At 34.2% G+C, this 22,339-nt stretch overlaps 1 protein-coding gene across 1 annotated transcript in view; it reads left to right on the forward strand.

Annotated features, from left to right (window-relative positions):
• The window catches only part of DPP10 (dipeptidyl peptidase like 10), a 117,809-nt gene that overhangs the window by 16,535 nt on the left and 78,935 nt on the right, over positions 1 to 22,339 (forward strand). The window contains exons 3-5 of the mRNA XM_031029028.2: positions 2,064 to 2,161; positions 10,866 to 10,989; positions 18,234 to 18,272. Coding sequence (XP_030884888.1) covers positions 2,064 to 2,161; positions 10,866 to 10,989; positions 18,234 to 18,272 — 261 coding nt within the window. The remainder of the gene's footprint in view (positions 1 to 2,063; positions 2,162 to 10,865; positions 10,990 to 18,233; positions 18,273 to 22,339) is intronic.

The raw sequence follows: 22,339 nt of genomic DNA on the forward strand, positions 1-22,339 counted from the left end.
ACTCTATTTTTTAGAGCAGCTTAAATTTCACAACAAAATTGAAAGGTAGAGAGAATTCGCATATGCCCCCTGCACCTACAATTGCAGAGCCTCCTCCATTATCAGCACCATTCACTGCAGCAGTGCATTTGTTACAACTGATGAAGCTACACACCATAATCACCCAAAGTCCATAGTTGACGTTACAGTTCACTGTGGGTGTTGTACATCCTCTAGGTTTGGACAAATATATAATGACATGCATCCAGCATTACGGTATCACATAGTATTTTTCACTGCCCTAAAAATCCTCTGGGCTCCACTCGTTCATCCTCCTGCCTTCCCCCTGTACTAGTTGTATTTACTAGCCTAACAACACAGTCCTTGAAGAGCTATTACGGACTATTGGTGGAATGTATTACGTTGCTTCTTGTCCTGTTCAACTTTGGGTTTTGTCAATGCCAATTACTTGAACATGGATTTTTTTTCTCGTCTTTAAATCACTTTTGTAATTCTCCTTAGATTTTTGTCAGTCTTCTAACTCAACCCACTTTTAATTTCCTTGTCTTTCTTTGTACGTCTCATATAGTCTTCTCCTAAAACATCAGCCTCTCCACAATGACATATCAGTATTTTGTTTAGGAACACATTGTGCCACAAGTAGTCAACTGATTCTATACATCATTTATTTATTTTTTTTTATTTTTTTTTTTTAAAGAGAGAGAGAGCACAAGCAGGGGGAGTGGCAGGTAGAGGAAGAGGGAGAAGCAGGCTCCCCGCCGAGCAAGGAGCCCGATGTGGGGCTCGATCCCAGGACCCCGGGATCATGACCTGAGCCGAAGGCAGTTGATTAACTAACTGAGCCACCCAGGCGCCCTCTATACATCATTTATTCACATAAACATTCTCCTATTCATTCATTCAAACTGCTTGAGATATATTGGTAAAAGGTCCCTTTTGTGCCCCCTACAAATTCATAGTATTTGAAAAATTGTGGAGGCCATTGCCTGGGAATGAACTGAAGCAAAGCATAGCAGGGAAGAGCATCCTGGGTTTAAATACCAGCTTCCTCAGTTATTGGATATCCATCTTCCACAGTTTGCTGAGCTTCTCCATTGTCATTTGGAAATGGTTATAATTATTCTTAGCACGGAAGTAAGAATATTTAGTAAGATTATTCATGTAGTGCCTTTACTACATACTTGAGCCAGAAACATACTAATGCTCTAGGCTAGTTATTACCGATTCTTGTCACTGTCCTTCTATTCATCTGACTACATACTTAGTGAGGGCAGACTGCTCTGTGGCCCACCACCTCCCAAGGGGCACTTACACCAGACCCCATCTGGTATTCACTAAAGTTTAAAAGGAAACCTGGGGGAAGGGAAGGAAAAATAAGATAATAACAGAGAGAGAGGTAAACCAAAAGAGACTCCTAACTATAGAGAACAAACTAAGGGTTGCTGGAGGGGAGGTTGGGGGGGGGATCGGATAATTGGGTGATGGGCATTAAGGAGGGCACTTTATGTAATGAGCACTGGGTGTTACATGCAACTGATGAATCACTAAATTCTACCCCTGAAATGAAAAAAAAAGGAAACTTAGGAATGTAGGAATGTTTAATGCAATGGGATGGATTAGGTATTGGGGAATTTTAAGCATGTGTCACCCAGATTGGCAAATCTTCTTTATCTTTTTCTCCTTATTTTTTTTTAATTAGCCAAGCTTTTTTCTCATTGCATATCTTATCCTATAATGTGAGCAGCAGCTTGTTCTACTAGTTGTTTTGTTAAGCCAGCCCTCCTGGTGTCATTCTAGAGAAAGAACACAGTAGCACTGCCTAATGAATAAACTCATCATGATTTTCCATCACCTTTAATTGTCTGACTAAAATGCTTGAGAAACAGCAATCTACAAAAACAATTGAAGGCAATCAGGTTGCTGAATTTAAAATCATTTCTACTTCAGAGCAATTAAACTTTTTCCCTGTTCTAATGCAAAATTAGAATCACACCACATTTTCTTTTTTTCTCAATATATTTAATGCTTAATATATTTGTGTCACAATGTTCATTTTCTCAAAGGCAGGTCAAATGAACCCAACCATCAAATTATATGTTGTAAACCTATATGGACCAACTCATACTTTGGAACTCATGCCACCTGACAGCTTTAAATCAAGGTATGCGATTTCCATTTTACTTTTACTTGGAAATAGTTATTTTAACTTCAATTATCATTTTATTGCAATTTAGAGAGATGTGATCAGCTCAACAAATCCACATGAAAATAAATCTGAGGTTGCCCCATTAGTGCAGGAATGAACTCATTCTGGGCTTCTTGTTGTTCCCAGGGAGCATTTAAAGTTTCAAGGCGATTAGCAGCACCAGAAAATGATTAAATGTAGTAATATTGAGAATTAGACTTGTTGCAGGAGATGTGACAGGCAGATGGGGGCAAAGGATAATTTTCCACTGAATTTTCTTCCTGAAAATAGTTACTCCATTTTTTTTAAATGGTCCTCTTTAAAAGAGCACAATCTTCCTAGAATCTGTGTAGTTTTTCCAGCAGAAATTCTCCCCATAGCTTGGGAGTGATTCCCTAGCTTTTTCCTCCAGGCAGGGAAGTGTAATGAGATGTGGCTTCAAAATATTCTATATAAGAAGGCTTCTTATTTAAGAAGTTTAAATGGAGAGGAAAAAAACCAACAACAACACATTTTATGGGTCAGAAGCATAATTTTAATATTAGTAAAATTTCCAGTAGCACACAATGAATCAAATAACCATGTGGATTTTAAAATTCAGAGTGGTCTCAAACTTCAAGGGTATTCATTCGAATAGTGCAACCCTTTGAAACTTTACAGTGGTCCTGGAGCTGGAATAGGTAGCTGATTTAGGAAAATACTTTCACACTATTGAATGATATGGGGCTAAGCTCAAACTTTGTTTTGATGCCATCAACAATCAGTGCTAGGGGACTGATACAAATATAAATTCCACTCAAACGCTGTTCCATTGATGTATTTGGGAAAATTCCATCACAGTTGGGGATTTTCACAGACAGTGCAGCCTGCAGTATGTGGAAAATTTCCCTCCTGTAAAGTTACTAAAAATTTATGGACTGCTTACACTGGAAGGGCGCTCATAACTACCTAATACAATCTGTTCCTATTATTGAGGGAAAAGATGAGGCCCAGAACCCCAAGATTAGTTGGTAACAGAGGTAGAAAATATGGTAAAGCCTGTTTCAAGTTATAGAGCATTTCATGCAGGTCATGATGGAAGACCTTACAGGGCCATTCGAATTGACATTTAGAATGCAATAGAGTTGACCAAATCAGATAGGAACTCTACTGAACTCGATCTACCAGCCATGAAAGAATTAGTCACAAATGAAGCAATTATGGAAGCCATTAGTATTTTATGTGGTCCTGAGCCCTTATCTTTTTCTCTGATTTGTTTAATGCTCTGAATTAACAGGAAAGGGCACTAAACTGGAGTGTTTGAGTCACATCTCTGCCACCATTTCATTATGTGAACTTGGACAAGTCACTCTACCTCTCTAGGAGTCTGAATAACCTCATTTTAAAGTAATATTTTTTCATTTTCATCAGTCTTTTGAGATCTTTGAAATAGAAATCAACTTTACAATATCTGGCTTTCTTTTTAAGAAAAAGTAATGATTCTGGACCTTGATGTTATAACCCACGAGGTTGCTAGTGGATTCTCCAGATAGATAGGATATAGTAATGTCAGCAAACACAAAAATTCTTAAAGACAGAATCAGTTGTCATTTATTGGGTTATTAGTTAAGTATGTATCTGTAATATTTGAAGTACAATATGATAAAATTAGTCATCCATGGCAAAAAGGTATCACATATCCTTAGATAAAAATCCAATACACAGAATAAAATACGAGATCCCACTAAGAGTGAGGAAGAATCTTGTGAAGAAAAGTCTCTTAGATGTAACCCAAGTATATTGGTTTAGTGATGAACTTGGTCTACAATTCGGGGAAAGATATAGATACCTTATCTATAGAATGCACCAAACAATTTTGCTCTTTCTCCCTCAGGGTCTTACGTTAAGTGCCACCTGTGGCATGTGAAATGTACCAAAATGTACGATTTTTGTTGAAAAACTCAAGATCAAAGTTTACTTCAAAATTGATATTTTTAAATATTACCCTGGTTCAGTTTTACAGAAATGTATTTCCTTAGTCATCTGTTTCTGGTAGGAAGTTTCAGTCCAATTCACAGAAGAGTAATAAGTGAATTTTAGATCATCTGCATTTAGTCACTCTGAGCACAGGTGTTACTTAGATGGGCTCAGAAACATACAAATGAACAAAATAGATAGATCAATGGTGTGAATTAAAGAAACTTCATTCATCTAGCTGCACATAATATGGAAACGAAACTGCTGTTTTCTCCTTGGTTTTGTTTTAGGATTATGAACATCTCTAATATTTAATACATGGTATGTTAACCATATAGAAATTAGCTAGAAAACTATTGTGCCCTCCTAGTTAGAGATCTAAAAGAGCATGTCATTTTTCATAATTTAGTGGTCAGGGTCCTAGAAATTAAACAGACGACACACTCAAGTAGGGTAAGTGAACCACAGTTAATAAGGGACTATTAACAAAAATGTGAGCAGGATTAAGGGGAAATTCACAAAGGATGAGAAAGCAACTTTGAGTCTGCATTAGGGGAAAGCTATTGCTGTCTCTGGACTGAAGGAATGAGGTACAGGCTCAATTATGAATCCTGTAGCTGAAGAACAGGATGGACCAGGAGGACCTGTCCACAGATTGAGCAATTCAGTCATTGCCAAACCACACCCTAGTAGGAAGCGGATCCTGGGAGTTAATACCCTGACCTCTCTCTCCTCTCAAGCTTGGAGTTCCTGCAGAGGCCTTCCCCTGGCAAGGCAGCCTCACTGTAGAGGCCAGCCTTTGGAAACTGCATGGAGAAAGCTGGAGAATGGACCTGGCAAATGGAGAATATTCCATATAAATAATTTAAGGATAATATTTGCCATAAGAAGTTTATTAGACTTTATGCATGTGTTGGCGATGACCACACGAGCACACAATGATTTTTCTGAAGCCACGTGAGAAAGCAGTATCTGTCTGGTGCTGTTTCTATTTATGACTCTCTGAATCTTCCTCTGTGTGTGTGTGTGTGTGTGTGTGTGTTTCAATCTCTATATACAGACACACAAACACACTCATCTGCAAACACATACACACATCTATGATTTATCTAACTAATGCATGTGCTTCTCTTACAAACCTGCCATACTTTTCTCACATGCACTGTGAGCCACGTAACTGAGGGTGTTTTAACTAAGTTGCATTAGTGTACTTTGGACCTGGAGTTTACTATGGTAACTAACACCTGTTTCCCTCTCTAACTTATTTTCCTTTTTCTCCTCCTAATTTACTTTACCATGTTATTCTTAAATATTTCTAAGCTAACTCAAATTCTTTTTTATATTTAAAAAATTTTAAATATATAAATATATAAGTTAAATTTTTGGTAGTATTAGTAGCAGTATTCTCATATTTATTAATGACAGTATTCCTACAAATTCCAAGAAATGCATATCATTTTTTTAAATTTTTTTAAATGTGTAAGTATAAACATGCAAAAATTAACTTATTAGTAACATACTCCTCCATGCCCTATTAAGACCATCAAATGTACTTTCTTTTTTTGGAGTTTGTGTTGTGTTCATAGCTATCTGTATCATTTGAGGTTCTATTTAAACTCTCAATAACAGTATACCCAAATAATTATTTCGTTCTGTAATAATTTACTTGTTTACTTTTTTTGGATGTTATCTAAGCATCTATATTTTATATTATCTTTATATATGCATATGGCAATTAATGAATTATTCTATTACTCTGTGCAGTTATAAACTATCTTTTTTTTTTTTTTTTTCTTTTTGGTCCTTCCTTTTTTCCACTAAACTTGAACTTCATCTCTTATCCTTCTTTTTTCTCTCATAAAATCACCATTGTGGCTATAATAATTATTGAATATATATGTGCACACCTAAATAGGGAGGAATATTTGTAAGATAAATAGAAAGATGGTCTCTTATGACTTGAGGTACCTTATAAATTGTATTCTTTGACTCCCACTCCAAAGAGCAAGATTTTTTAGAATTTGAAGATGTTAAATCATTTGTTTTGGTCTGTTGATTGTTTATTTGGTTGATTGATTGATAACAGCTCATGTTTATTAGTATAATAGAAATATGTCTCCAAGCTAGAATCAGCATTCAGTAGACCTTGCTTAGCACCAGATACTTAAACTCTAGTCAAAGAATGTAAAATAAATTTCAATTCATTTATATGGCTTTAAAAAGAAATTAAAAGGATACCATAACTTGGAGAAAGACATAATTTCTTTTCCTTTTTCTTTCCCCCACACCCCTTCATTTTTTCAAAAAATATATTTGTGATTCAGCTAAAGATCCTTTATCAACAAATTCAGATCATGAATACAACTTTTCTTCAATAGGAATTCAGCTTGTATTCTTATCTTTAATTATTGTCTGTGTGGATTCTTCAGTATGTAGCACAGTAGGAACTCAGATAATGCCCCTTCATGAACATTCCAGATCCATTTGGGAGTTAGATGATTCATCTCATTTTAAGGGGAAGGAACATTTTATAAATTTTTACACTATGAATGCAAGGTATTGTAAGCATTCTGTATCATTATTGGCATTTATCATTAAGATTTTAAAAGATATGTATTTAAGTTCTGGTGGAAAGTTTTTTTGTTTTTTTTTTAATTCTTTTTTTTTTTTTTTGGCGGGGAGAGGGGTTAGGGGAGAGAGAATCTTAAGCAGGCTCCACCCCCAGCACGGAGCTCCACAAGGGGCTCCATCTCATGACCCTGAAATTACGACCTGACCCGAAATCAAGAGTCAGAAGCTTAACCGACTGAGCCACCCAGGCGCCCCCTGGTGGAAAGATTTTTTTATAGTAATGAATCATGTAGATTTTTCCACAGGTTAGCATTTGTCACATTGTTTTGAGAAGTGATTATCCTTTGTATTCAGATATCTCCAGGCTGAAGAGTAAAGGTAGCATTTTGTCTTTGGTTTCTCCTTACTCTGTGTCTTTGACATTATTTTATTTGAAATCTTTCTTTAGTCATCCACCCTTTGTGACCCATTATTCTTAGCATGTATCACTGAAGTGACATTGTCATATTACCTGTCACCTGGGCTTGATAGCACCACGCTTTTTCTTCTTGTATCATTGAAGTATGCCTAGTCTACATCTTTTTTTCTGCCAAGGAATATTTGTATCTTACCAAAAAAAAATCAAATTAAGAAATTTTTCTACGTTCATGGAAATGTCCTAAATGACCCTTCTTACAAGTAATTCATAGTTATTAATAAAGGTCTTTGCAGATCACTAGCTATGACTTGGTCATGCATGCCATTACAGTACAGTTATGGGTAGAGATCCTGGATTATCTGGAAGAGCGTGAGCTCAGTGCAACTATACGTATACAAAAATTATGTTGTGAACACAGAGTAGTCATTGGACAGAAAGCCAGTGAAAACACAGGTGTGACTTCTAACATAGTACCTGTCTGCTGATGATGCTGGGGCCCCCATTCCACGTACCCTTGTGAACAATTAGACCTTCTGTGCCAGACCGCCCAGCCGATAACAAAGTCTTTCTTAACTTGAGTGCAATCCCTCTAACCCGCTTGTCTCTGTCTCTGTGGCTCAAAAGGGTGAGCTCCTTGTGGATTTCCTGGGTAATCCAGAGCCATGGAGACTAGGAACAAGCAGGAAAGCCAGTTATAAGGAGGGGACAGTTCTGCTAGTCACTGGTCGTGGGACACCAGATCTAATGTGTTCATGAAATGGAGTTCCAGGAGGACAGCTACATCAGCAGCAGGCAGGCCAAGGAGTGTGATTTCCAGGTAAGGGCCCTTCCCTAATCCCTCATTCAGAGGAAGCCTGATTACTTAGGAGCAAATTAAGGAGAGTTGCACCTAGGATCCTGGAACAAGGAAAGAAAGAATACAGGCAGGATGTGTCTTACTTCTTGTGTGTCAAGCTCTATTTTAACTTTCATTTTAGATAATCCCAACACTTTATCATGGAAATTTCAGTGGCTTGAAATTATCCCTGAAAAACCTTATAAATTCAATTTTGGGGACAACTCTTATCTTTCAGATTATAAATAAGGTCTATACTAAGATAGTTTACATCATGCTAAATTCTGCTTATAGGCATTAGGTACATTATATACAAACACACAAAATAATCACATTATTTAATCAAAGAGAAAGATAAGTGGCATAACTATGAGTTAATTATTTTAACTTAATTTTACACCTAAATTAGTGTTCCCCTTAAAAAATCACTTATTCACCAGATTTGCATTGGTTGAATTTTAGTTGCTTTTCTAATATGAAATCCTTTTAGTCAAGATTTTCCATCATAGATAATAAATATGTGTCAGTGTGAAGACATTATGAAGAAGATGTTCTTGCAACATTACACTTGAGGGCTATTTTGAAAGGGAAAGCACTCAAGATGAATATTTAAATTATGTTTTGTTGTTACAGTTGTTATTTATTTTAAAAAATTATTCATGTTGGTTGTCACCTCATTTGACACAATATGTAATATTACTCGCTTTAGCTAACTAAGATAAATTCCTGATTGGGTTTGAAAATTTATATATACCAGTTCTATCTAGATGTTTCTATAAATATAACCTCCTTGATTTTGCAGTCTTTGGTCAGTTGTTTACAATAACCAAATTATTTTTTACTTCAATTCTAAACAACATTTACACCAATTAATCGGAAATATATATTGTCAGAATTCAGCATTTCTTTTCCTGATTACAGTATCCATTATCATTTTCCTCCATGCTAAATTCTCTCTAGATAAATCCATTGAAGGTTAATATCTATATTTTCCCCTTTTTAATATTCATACTGCTGAACGTGATAATGCATGCAAAATAAATCAGTTTAAACAAAAACACAGTAAAAATGAACAGGATATCATTCTTTGAAGAATCACAAGACCCGCTCATTTGGCCAAAGTTTAATCCTAAACCAGTTCACAAGTGATTCAAAGTTGTCTTTGTTAACTATTTAGGGAACTTTATGTTATGATTTCACTTAGTTTCTTGGCATTTTGAAGTGAGACGTAGCTGGTTTTGAAAGCTGTCTGATGTCTTGAAGAGATTGTTGAAAAATATGGCAGGTTTCACTGTATGCTAAGTTTTGCTTGCCCTTCTGCTGACATCTTCACTTTGATGGGCTAACTGATTTTATGGAGGAAGCAGTAGCTATTCAGAAATGTTAGAAATGTAAGATTCATGTAGCTAGATGTCTAACCCACATGTGTCTAAGGACAGGTGATTTGTATCACAAAGCTTTTCTCCCCATACATGATTTTTTTCTAAGTCACATAAAAACTGGTGTTTTTTTTTAAGATTTATTTAATTGAGGGGGGGAGAGAATCTTAAAGCAGACTCCCCACTTAGTGTGGAGCCTGAAATGGTCCTTGATCTCACGACCCATGAGATCACCACCAAGAGTTGGACACTTAACTGACTGAGCCACCCAGGAGCCCCTGGGTGGATTAATTTTAAGACAGTGCTCACAGGGCGCCTGGGTGGCTCAGTTGGTTAAGCAACTGCTTTCGGCTCAGGTCATGATCCTGGAGTCCCTGGATCGAGTCCCGCATCAGGCTCCCTGATTACTCCCGAGCAGGGAGCCTGATTCTCCCTCTGACCCTCCCCCCTCTCATGTGCTCTCTCTCTCTCATTCTCTCTGTCTCAAATAAATAAAATCTTTAAAAAAAAAAAAAGACAGTTCTCACATATGGCACTTTAAATCATCTCATCTGTTCTGAAACTGGACAAATTTGTTGGAAAGTTTCTTTTTTTTCTTTTTCTCATAAATTGAGTAAGTGTTGACCACTGCATGTTGTCTGTGTGGTCTGAGGGTTTTTTGATATAGTATGTAAATTTCCAATCATAGACTCTACAATGAAAGAAATATAAACTAACTCTAGGAAAAATAAAAGCTTTCCCAATCTAGAAGTAGCCTGAGAACATCATAGTCTCCAGTAATTAGCATTCTCACTATTCTGAAAATTCAGTAGTCCCTCATCTCCTTCATTTTAATTCCTTGTTTTAAACTGTTTCAAATAAAGAAGATTTTCAAAATTAATATATATGTATATATATGTGTATATATGTGTGTGTGTGTGTGTATAATGAATAGGACTGGGACTGGCCCTTGGCTCACAATTGAGAAAGACCACACACACAAAAATAAATAAATAAAAACTAACTGCTCTGTCATGGTAAAGTCCCCAGGATAAAGTGAAATAACATGGAGATCATGCATAAAAAATAATTATTAAGTGAAGAATAAGTTGTGCCTTTTAATTGATTAGTGATTGTATTTTTTACAAAAATAGAATATAGCTTAAAAATTTATGCTTATTGCACATGTTAGTGCTAATCAATAGACAGTTTAAAAAAATGACTATCATCTTAATTATTTTTATTTTTCTAAGGAATTCCTTTCCGGGATATTATTCACTTTCAGATTTATTCTTAAATTCTCGGTACATTTGTATGTGTATGTATATGTACATGTGTTTATATACATATACACACATTTGTATTTATATATGTGATTATTCAGAATCGCAGATGTGCATTTGTACATAAATAGAAGTTAATATGATATGGCATCCTTGTAGTGTTTCATTTATCCTTGCATATGAAATGACAAGTGTATGTTATTGGTACTATACAGGTTCTCTGGCTCTAAATGTAAATTATTTTTTGCTTCCAAACTAGAGAATATTATATCACCATGGTTAAATGGGTAAGCAATACGAAGACGGTGGTCAGATGGCTAAACCGGCCTCAGAACATCTCCATCCTCACCGTCTGTCAGACTACCACTGGTGCTTGCAGCAGAGTGAGTATAACGTACTTTTCTCTTAGGCTTAAAATGAAGTACTTTATGCTACTCTCAAAGGGATATCGGGCAATCCATTGGACAAAGACCGATATTTAACTCCCAGAGGTAGTTGGGAAAGAGTCATTCTATTAGAAGTATATAGTTTAATCCATAGATCATCCAAACTTCGAAGTGAGAAATATGGATAAGCACAAGAAAACAAACCCAACTGTAAAAAAAATGAATTCTTGTAACGTATGAAGGGGAGTCTAAGCCACATTAGTTTAATTCTGAAATACGTCTTTCTCTCCATATTTTGAGTTTGATTACCTTGAGAATGTGGAATGTTTTTCCTGTCTTCTTCAAACATGTTCCGAAAATTCCATTTTTTTGATAGTTCAGATTAGTCTTCTAAAATAATGGACAGTGTGTGTTTTTAAATTAAATAAGAAGAGTAAAGAAAAAAAAACAAAAACAAAAACTGGTCCTTGAACCATTGTATTTTGAAAGCAGGTTGTATTTCTATTTCTATAATAAGTTTTTATAAGCTCTGCAATAAATCCTATATGTGTAATTTTTAAAGTGCTTAACAGAGGGTATACTGTAACCAGTTTGATTTGTTATAGTGTATATGCCTGTATTGGTACTTAGTAAAGTATTCCCAATTGTTTAACAACAGAATTTTCAAACTTCTGTTTCTGGATAGGATGGAGTAAATGTTGCCAGCCTAGCATCTCTGCTGTAGTCAACTATAAAACTCTACAAAATGAATTAAACCGGAAATATGGAGAGAAAGACGTATTTCAGAATTAAACTAATGTGGCTTGCACTGAGGTCTCAGTGTGTCCCCTACAGGAAGCTAGGCTTCTCTTATATATTTACATTATTTCACTTTTTATGTCCTGATCCTGCTATTGTCCAAAATTGTCTGGAGGGGTTAAATACAAATTGGACATTGTTGTAGTCAGGGAAATAAAAACACTCCAAACTGAAATGCTGAGGAAAAAAAGGCTGAAAAAAAATGCACAAAGCCTTAGTTACATATGGAATAATTTGAGCTGTTGTATATGTGGGATGTAATACACACAGAAGGCAAGGTTTGAGATATTGGGGCAGAAAAAAAAAAAAAAAGAAATAATGACTTAAAATATCCCAAATTTGAAGAAAAACCAAGAACCCATATATCTAAGTTAGTATAAAACAACAAGGATAAAAACAAAGAAAATAAGTAGGCACATAATATTCAAATTATTGCAAACCAAAGATTAAGAGAAAAATTTTAAAACAGCCTGAAAGAAAAACACGTTACATATGGGGGAACAGAATGATGAAAATTACTACCTCTCTCTCGTCTGAAATGATATAAGCCAGAAAGCAGTGGAATACATTTTTAAAAGACTGGAAGAAAAACAGGGTAAACCAGAAGTCTATATCCTATGAAAGTATCTTTCAAAAATGAAGACAGACATTCATATAAATAAGAGCTGAGATAATTCATCACAAGTAGATATGCACAAATAACATGAAATGAAGTTATTCAGTCTGAAAGAAATAGCATCAGATGAAACCTAAAATCTAAATGAAGGAAAGAAAGATGCCCCAAATGACAAATATATGAGTAAAATAAAATAAAAATATCTTCTAGTTTTTATTTTTTTTTAAAGTTAATGGATAACTTAAGTAAATCAAAACTGTCGAACTAAAAGGCTTGTACACAGTAAAAGAAACAGTCAACAAAATGAAAAGCCAACCTGTGGAAGGGAAGAACATGTTTGCAAATCATTTATCTGATAAGGGGTTAATATCTAAAATACATTTAAAAATCTCCTTCAACTCAATAGCAAAATAAAACAAAAATGAACAAACAAAACCCCCAATAATCTAATTTAAAAATGGGCAAAGGACCTGAATAGACATTTTTCCAAAGAAGATATTCAAATAGACAACAGGTATATGAAAAGGTGCTCAACATCACTAATCACTAGGGAAATGCAAATCGAAATCACAATGAATTATCACCTCATGCCTGTTAGCATGGCTAGTATCAAAAAAGACCAGAGGTAATTGCTGGCGAGGAAGTGGAGAAAAGGGAACCCTGTGCCCCGTGGTAGGAATGCATATTGGTATAGTCACTAGGGAAAACAGTATGGCAGATCCTCAAAAAATTAAAAATAAAATTTCCATATGATCCAGCAATTCAAATTCTGGGTATGTATCTGAAGGAAATGAAATCACTATCCCAAGATCTATTTGCAAGCCCATGTTCATTGCACATTATTTATAATAGCCAGGACAGGGGGGGAAACAAAACAAAACAAAACAAGTGTCCATCAATGGATGGATGGATAAAGAAAATGTCACACACACACACACACACAGGAATAATATTCAGCCATAAAAAAGAAAGAAATCCTGTTATTTGTGACAATAGGGGAGGAACCTTGAGGGCATTTATTCTGAGTGAAATAAGTCAGATGGAGAAAGACAAATACTGTATGATCTCGCTTATATGTGGAATAAAAAATTAAAACAGAAAAAGAGATTAGACTTGTGTTTGTGAGAGGTGAGGGTGAGGGTGTGGAAATTGGGTGAAGGTGGTTAAAAGGTGCAAACTTCCAGTTACAAGATAAATAATTTCTGGGGATGTAATGTACAACATGATGACTATAGTTAACAATACTTCATTGTATATTTGAAAGTTGTGAATAGAGTAAATCTTAAAAGTTCCCATCATAAGGAAAAAAAATGTAGTTACATGGGGTAATGGATGTTAACTAAACTTGCAGTAATTATTTCATAATATATACATGTATCAAATCTTTATGATGTATGCCCTAAGCTTATACAATGTTATATGTCAGTTATATCTCAATAAAACTGGAAAAAAGGGAATAAATTCTACCATTAATACAATTTCCAGAAAGTGGAGAAGAAAATTTTTCAGTTCATCTTTTAAGCATAGCATAATCCTATTACCGAAACTAGGCAAGGACATTATGAGAACAATTTAGACTGATACATCTTATGAACATGTGTACAAAAAATTCCTTAAACATATTAATATATCATCTGTGGCAATATAGAGAATAGTACATTGTGACTAAATGGGGTTTATTTTGGTAATTTATGATTGGTTTAATATTGAAAACCAATCAATGTAATTCATTATTTTAACAGAAAAAAAAGAAGAAAAACAAGTATCTCAGTAGATGAAAAAAAAAAGCAGTTGACAAAACTTAACATTCATTCATGATAACTTTCAACATAAATAAATAGAAAAAATATCCTTAATTTGATAAGGGATACCCACAAAATACCTCAAAGATATACTCTATGGTAAAATACTTCCCTTACTTACCTTAATATCAGCAATAAGGTAAGGATATACATTCTCACTGTGGTGTGGAAACTTTATTAGAGACTCTAACCAGAATAACTTGGCAAGGAATAAATATGATGATTGGTAAGGAAGAAATAAAATTCTATTTGTAGATGGCATTATTGCATAAATAAAAAGTAAGAAATCTACAAACAAAACAAAACAAAACACACCTAGAATGGGTCATAATTCACAAGTCAGTGTACCAACTTAAATTGTTTGGCTTCCTGATTTTGATCATTTTACTGTAAAAAACATGTAAGTATACAGGATAGTGTAATTTTCTTATGAAATGCTTAATGAATTATTTAGGGGTAGATGGATATAATGCCTCAAAATTTCTATAAATTATTTAGAAAAAAGTATACTTCTAACAACTTTTGATTTTGAAAAAAATATACTTTTGCCTTCCTTTCAAATAGTTTAGAAACTGCCGAGAGATATAATAATAAAGCAAATGGAACAAAATATAAATAAATGAGGAATATGTCTAAAGGATATGCAGATATTTCTTGAACCAGTCTTTTAACTTCTCTGTAAGTTTGCAGTTTTTTCAAAATAAGGAATTGAGAAACAACAAAATGTGTTTCTACGTACTCATAATATTAGAATGGAAAATAAAAATGCCACTAAAATTTTTAAAACATTAAATACATAAGGATAAATTTAACAAATAGTGTGCAAAATCCCCATATTGAAAACTACAACATTTTTGAAACACATTAAGGAATACCTAAATAAATAGAAGCTATACCACATGCTGGAATTGAAAGACTGAATATTATAGATGGCATTCTACTCAAAGTGAACTAACTGTAGTTTCACTACAATATGAATTCCCAGAAGAATTGGGAATTTCTGGTAGAAACAGACAAGCTGATTCTAAATGTATTTGGAAATGCAAAAAACCTGGGATGACCTAAACAACCTTGTAAAAAAACAAAAACTGTTGCAGAAGTTGCACTACTGGATTTCAAGAATAACTAGAAAGCAACAGAAACTGAGAGATTGCAGTGGAGGCATAAGGACACACAAACAGATCAACAGAACTAACAGAGTTTCCAGAAATAGGTCCATATTTATATGATCAATTTATTTTTAAGAGAGGTGCCAAGACAATCCAAAGGGGGAAAAATGGTGCTGGAACAATCAAGAACCTAATGAAAAATGCTATGGTATTTGACATCTATCATATACCATGTTCTAAAATTAATTTGAGATAAATTGCTGTCCCAAATCTAAGAGATGATAGTGTCAATCTTCTAGATAAAAATATGGGATATAAGTTTGCTATATTGAATAGGCAAAAAGTCATTAATCATAAAAGAAAAAATAATAATACATTAGACATCATCAAAATCAGAAATTTCTCATCAAAGGCACTGTTAAGAAACAGCTAACCGCAGACTAGAAGAAAATATTTTGCAAAATGGGTATCTGACAAAGAAATATATACATCTCAATAATGAAAAGACAATCCAATGAAAAGAGCAAAACATGTGAACAGAAATGCACAAGGAAGTAATAAATGCATGAAAAAGTATTTAACATTATTAGACATTAGGAAAACATAGATTAAATCATAATGAGATAATACGACATACCATTAGAATGACCAAAATTAAAACAACACAAAGGTGACATTATTGGTGAGGATGTAGAAAATTGCAGTTCTTATTCTTCATGAGTAGACGTGTAAAATGATACAGCTTGTTTAAAAAATTATTTTGCAGTTTCAAGTAAAGTTAAACATACACATATAAAAACATTTATTATAATGTATATTACATATATATATGTGTGTGTGTATAGATAGATATAGATATACTCCATACTCCAGTAACTCCATTCTTAGATATTTGGAAAAGAAATAACACCTGTGTCCACCAAGGATTTGCTAAAAAGAAAAAATCTTTAGAGAAGCTTTATTTACAGTAGCTAAAAACTGGAAACTATCCAATTATCTATTAACAAGGAATGAATAAACAAAATGAGCCATATCTATACAACAGAATTCTCAGCAATTTAAAAAGAAACGGAATACTGATATGCCCAGCAATATGCGTGCATCTCAAAAACACAGTGTAAAAGAAGTCCCACTCAAAAGAGTACATAATACATAATTTCAATTATCTGAACTTCTAAAATAGGCAATACTGATCTATGGGGAACTATTTCAGAAGACTGCCTTTTTCGAACCTTTGGGAAGGGGCATGGGAGAAGGTGTCAGGAAGTGTAAAGATCTTTTATCTTGATGGGATGTAAATATATCTGTCAAAACTCATCACAAACACTTTAGAGCTGTACATATCACTATATGCAAATTATACTCCAATATTAAAACAGTTTTTAAATGGTATATAAAAGGGAAAGGGGGAAGAAATTTGTCTTTGATTGGAGTGATGAGCATAGATGTGGAGATAAAGTTACTTACTGGATTTGACTAATGCTCTTTACATTTAGTTTGTATTTATTAGAAAATGTATTTCAATCATCATCTTTCATCTGATAGGCTGACTAGGATTTCACCATTTATTTGTTAAAGTATTCTGGATGGTTTCTTCTTCAGGTGATACTAAATTATTTAGAAATTGTCATGTATATATTCTAGTTAGAGAAACCTGTCATCTTTTCTATATAATGATAATCTGTATAGGTAATGGCAAGAATGTATCAAAATGCTTCAGTAGAAAATAGATAAAGGAACCCTATCATATTATTGATTTGGTACCTTATTGATATTCTGTTATATTTCTAATATATTTCTAATCTATGGACTTAAAAAAAGATTTTACTCTCTACTATAATTGAAATAATAAGAAAATAAATGCATGTGAAAATTTGGACTTCCATGGATTCTAATAAAACTTAGTAATATTAATGAAAAGTGGCATTGATATATTTTTGTGTGTCTGTGTTTTATAGATACCAAGGATGGTTATTGCAGAGATGCAAATAGAAAATCAAGGAACAATTTAGTTAGATGTTTCCTTGATATCTACATGTAGCAAAATCTAGTGAAATAAACAAAAATAAAAACAGGCCCTGAAAAGAGAAAGTGTTTGATTATAATGTATTAATATGGCCTTAAAAGAGGAAACTGGTAAAAAAAAAAAACCCCTATAAATAATTAATAACAATTTGAAATCAATACCTCTGCATATAGATAAAATCTGCAATATAGTGATTTAGTTTTCATTTAAATATTTTTATTATAGACTCATTTTTTAAAGTACAAGATTTTCATAAGTTCTTATATGTAAACAGTACTAGTAAAATTTATTGCATCTATACATATTTAACTTGAGATTAAATTAATCTCATTTTGCTTTGTTAAATGTGATCTTGGTTCTGATCATTTGTAAGATTACTTTAATGGAACATAAAATTCTGTCCTTTTCAAATGTTTGTTTTTCCTGAAGAAAAGAATATGACTATGATGGAGAGTAGATGAATGTTGAAAGAACATCTACCTTTTCATTTTATTCCTGGCTGTTTGCCCAGTTCTTTTGAAGGACTTAATAATTTTGGTTCCCAATGATGCCTAGAGGTGCAAAGAGACAGTGCCTAGTGGTTCAAAACAGTTCGAATGAGGTAATCAAACAGCACTGGAAAATGATCTTCTATCCCTGGTGACATACTACTGGGAATTCTAAAGGAGTTCACCAAGGGAAAGATTTTATAATTAAATTATCATTTAATCCCAGTTCTGTATTTACTCATTCAGTTGAAATCAGTAATGACAATGGGATGTCTCATGGTATTTCACCAGTTGAAGAGAGAGAAAAAAAATGCCTAACGGACTATGTGTAAAAAAAAGTTAAATTGATGCATGCTCATTTTGATGTTTAGAAGCTTCATGGAGTTCATTGTTTCTTTTCAGAAATATGAGATGACATCAGATACTTGGCTCTCGAAACAGGTATGGCATAGGAGGTTGCTTTAGGTCACATTCTGGCCATTGTGCTCATTCTATTTGCTATGTAAGAACTTTCTCTCAAAAGTTATCTCAGTATTATGACTTTAGGCTTTGCTATGTTTGACTGAGACTTTTCCATTAAAATATTTATGACTTGTCTTTTCTATGACATCATTTATAAAAAGGCTACTTCTGTTTTCTATAGAGTATAAGTTGCAGAATAACTACTAGGATCCATTTTTAGGATCATTCATGTAAGTAAACTTTTGTGTAGATGAAAAGAGGAAAAAGTTGTGACCCATTAAAGTTGGAAACCATCAGCATTGCTCAGATTGCCCAGAAAACTGACAAAACCTCCACATAAATTGCTTATGTGGAGATTAATTAGATGAATGCTTCTTTCCTTAGATGCATTCTAGGTCCTGATGCTAGTTTATGACATAAATGAGGCTGGAATCCAGATAACAATAGAATAACTACCAAATGTCTCCATAACATGGTCTCATACTGGACATTTCAGAAGGAAACACAAGTAGATTATCTGAATATGGCTGAACCCATTTTACTACTAACTCCATCACTATTTTTTGCAAAGGGAAGATTTGTGTTTGGTTTGCTTTTGATTTGTTTTTTTTTTAAGATTATTTATTTATTTGACAGAGAGAGAGACAGTGAGAGAGGAGACACAAGCAGGGGTGGGGGGTGTAGAGGGAGAAGCAGACTCCCCACTGAGCAGGGAGCCCGATGTGGGGCTCGATCCCAGGACCCTGGGATCATGACCTGAGCCGAAGGCAGACGCTTAACGACTGAGCCACCCAGGCACCCCGATTTGTTTTGTTCTTTACAGCAATCTTTTATTTAATATTCTCTCCTAAAGTGTCATACACATGTATGGTTTCAATTACCACCATGTATTGAGACCTCTAAATGTATAGCCCTGGGCAGCTCACATCACTGAGTTCTAAAATTCATGCTTGGCATCTTCTCCTAAATCTATAAAAGTAACTGCACACTCCACAGGTCCAAACTGAACATATTCTAGTCTTATGTACTCTTCTTATCCTAGGAGTCAAGGACATAATTACTCATCCAGCTATTAAAGTCATAAACCTATCAGTCATTCTTAAGCTTTTCTTATCCTGTTCTGCATAGTATTATTATTATTAGACTATTATTCTCTATATTATTCATCACCAGGTTCTTCAACTTTACATTCAAAGATCTCAAGTCAATTTACTTTTCTCCATTTCACAAACAGCATCCAGGATCAACCTGCAGGAACTGCAAATTGGCGTATGCCAATCTCTTCAGATTGCAGGCTGCCTGAGGGACCATTGCAAAGTGTGTACTTGGTTGCCACTACCCATATCTCTCTCACAACTGAAACCGAAATTTTTGTCAGTTCCTTCTCCATTCTAGGCACATGAGCTCTCATATTCACAGGGTCTTTGTATGAGCCTTTCTTCTAAATGGAATTCTCTCAACTACTTTCTTTTGTGAAGGCTGCTCCTTTTTCAAACCTCAGCTTAAATCACCTACTTAAAAAAATCACCTCCTCCAACCTCTGTAACCAAATCACATCCCTCAATAAAAGTTTTTATTTTTTAAGTCGAGTGTAATCTTTCTGTAATATTTATACAATTATTTCTATATTGTTTTCCTAAGTTCATAAGGGCAGGAGGGATATTCATTTTTTTGTTCCCCATTGTAAACTAAATGCTTATATAGAGTCTGATTATAACAAAATCTCCATAAATACTTGCTGAATAAAGGAAGAAAAAGTAAGAAGGGCTGTGGATAAACTAAACCTTTTTTTGTTTGAAGCGTAAGCATACCAAATCTACCCATAGGTAAATAAGTAAATATTAATATGAACTACTTAATAAAATTGGGGAAAAAACCCAACTTTTATCTTATAGTCAGTAATGGACTTTCTTAAGTTAGATAATGAAAATAAAAACAATGACAAGCAATAACATAATGGATATTGATGCATATTCTCAATTATCCTGCATTATTAAACCTATTTTGCTATCATTTTTATTTCCAGTGACATTCGTAATAGTGTAACATGCATCAACATAATGCATGCTCTTTTGGAATTATGTTATCTACATTTTAAATCCCAAATTTATGGATGTTTAATAGAAATGTTTTTTAAAGCAAAGAAACTAGTTATCAATTATTTAGTAAAAAAAATTGCAGGTGGTAGTTTGTCACAGTTGAGTTTTTCTCTAGGAGCTCTTAAGAGAATTTTATAAAATATTTAGAATTTGATGAAATATAAAGTATGAGAATGGTAGTAGTAATGAGATGAAACAAATTTCTAAGACGATTAGAAACCTAATATAATCATCATATGCTCACTTTTTGGATGGTAGGAAGGACAGAGAAGAAGTAGGTATATTTGGCCTGGCCTCTAAGAAACTTGTGATAACCTATGTACAAAATTTTTGGCCAAGAGATAGAATTTGGTATCCCCAATTCATTGTTCTGTACGTCATAAACCCTGACTTGCTTACAATCATGAAAGTGGCCAGTGTGATTGGCTCCATTTCTGTTATTGGATTCTAGGAAAAGATTGGCATGGAGCTCTATTTATAGGCAGATATTGGCTAGTGGTGAAGGTTATTAAACTCAGCAGTGTGTTTGAGAATATAGTCCCCATCTGCTCCTTCACTGAGCCATTTATAAGGCACTAGAATTTTAAGGGGATGGATGCACAAATACAAAAAGAAGAATGTTCAGATATCTCTGTACAATTATGAGTTGGACACCTACTAGGTCCTAGGCAATAGAGCTAAAAAGATAAAATTGCAAACTTAGTTTAATTATTACTTGCCTAGTGAAGGAAGCCAACCATATAATAGGATGCATTGAATGCCGTGATAGAGATGAACACAGGGTGATAGAATCTCTGAGGAGAGCTTTCCTAACTAGGAGACACTCTCTAACTAGGGAAATTTGGAAATGGTTTCTGTTCCTTGAATTTAAGGGAGAAAAAAAGAAAGAAAGAGTAAGAAAGATTCAGTACATAAAGGAAAACAGAAAGGCTGTTCCAGACAGGAGAAGCTTCATGTGCAAAGGCCAAGAGAGAGAGAGATCCCAGAGGGCAAGAGATGGAACCTACAGAATTACTGACTCTATCATAGTTGAAAGATGTGATTCACTCACTCAGGTCTCTTGTCAGTATTATATGCCTAGCAGTGCATTGTCTTCATCCTTGAATTGTATATTACTTCACAGTTTTAAAAATTTTTACATATATCATCTTATATTTTCATGAGTGTCCATGAAGTAGACAAGGACAGTATTATCCTTATATTTCTATCAAGGGACGATCTCACTAATGAAGCTAAAATCAGATTCTTGAGTTTATTAAAATAGTCATTAGTTTATTCATTAAGTAAAAAAGTATTAAGCACACAGTCATTGTCTAGATGCTGGAGATAGAGCAGTGAAGAATACAAGGTTCCTCCCTCATGGAGCTTCCATTCCAGAGAAACATTACCTACTTACCTATCTACCTGCCCACCTGCATGCATACACACATATACCCCCAAAATATGCATACCTGCCTGAACTTTGGTATGTTGGATGCTGTTAGGTGCTATGGAGAGAAACAGGAAGTAGGTAAAAAGGGATGAGCGATTTAGTTAGAGCTGGATGATCTCGCTTCCAAGACTCCCTCTACATGGGTAAATAGGAAGCATCTCACTGATAAGGTGACATAGAGGCAAGATAACAAAGAGATAAAAGAAAGAACCAAAGGGAATAAAAAGTGCAAAGGCCTTGGAGAAGGAGCATGCACAATGAGGAAACAGGAGAACAAAAGGAGAGGAGATCAGAAAGAGAGTGGAGGGCCAGATCACCTGAAACAGTTTGTAGGCCATTTTATTTATTTATTTATTTATTTATTTGTTTGTTTGTTTGTTATGTTATGTTAATCACCATACATTACATCCTTAGTTTTTGATGTAGTGTTCCATGATTCATTGTTTGCGTATAACACCCAGTGCTCCATGCAGAACGTGTCCTCTTTAATAACCATCACCAGGAAAAAAAAAAAA

Source organism: Leptonychotes weddellii, chromosome 3 (assembly GCF_054177405.1).
Source record: "Leptonychotes weddellii isolate Sample4059 chromosome 3, ASM5417740v2, whole genome shotgun sequence".
Classification (NCBI taxonomy): Eukaryota; Metazoa; Chordata; class Mammalia; order Carnivora; family Phocidae; genus Leptonychotes; species Leptonychotes weddellii.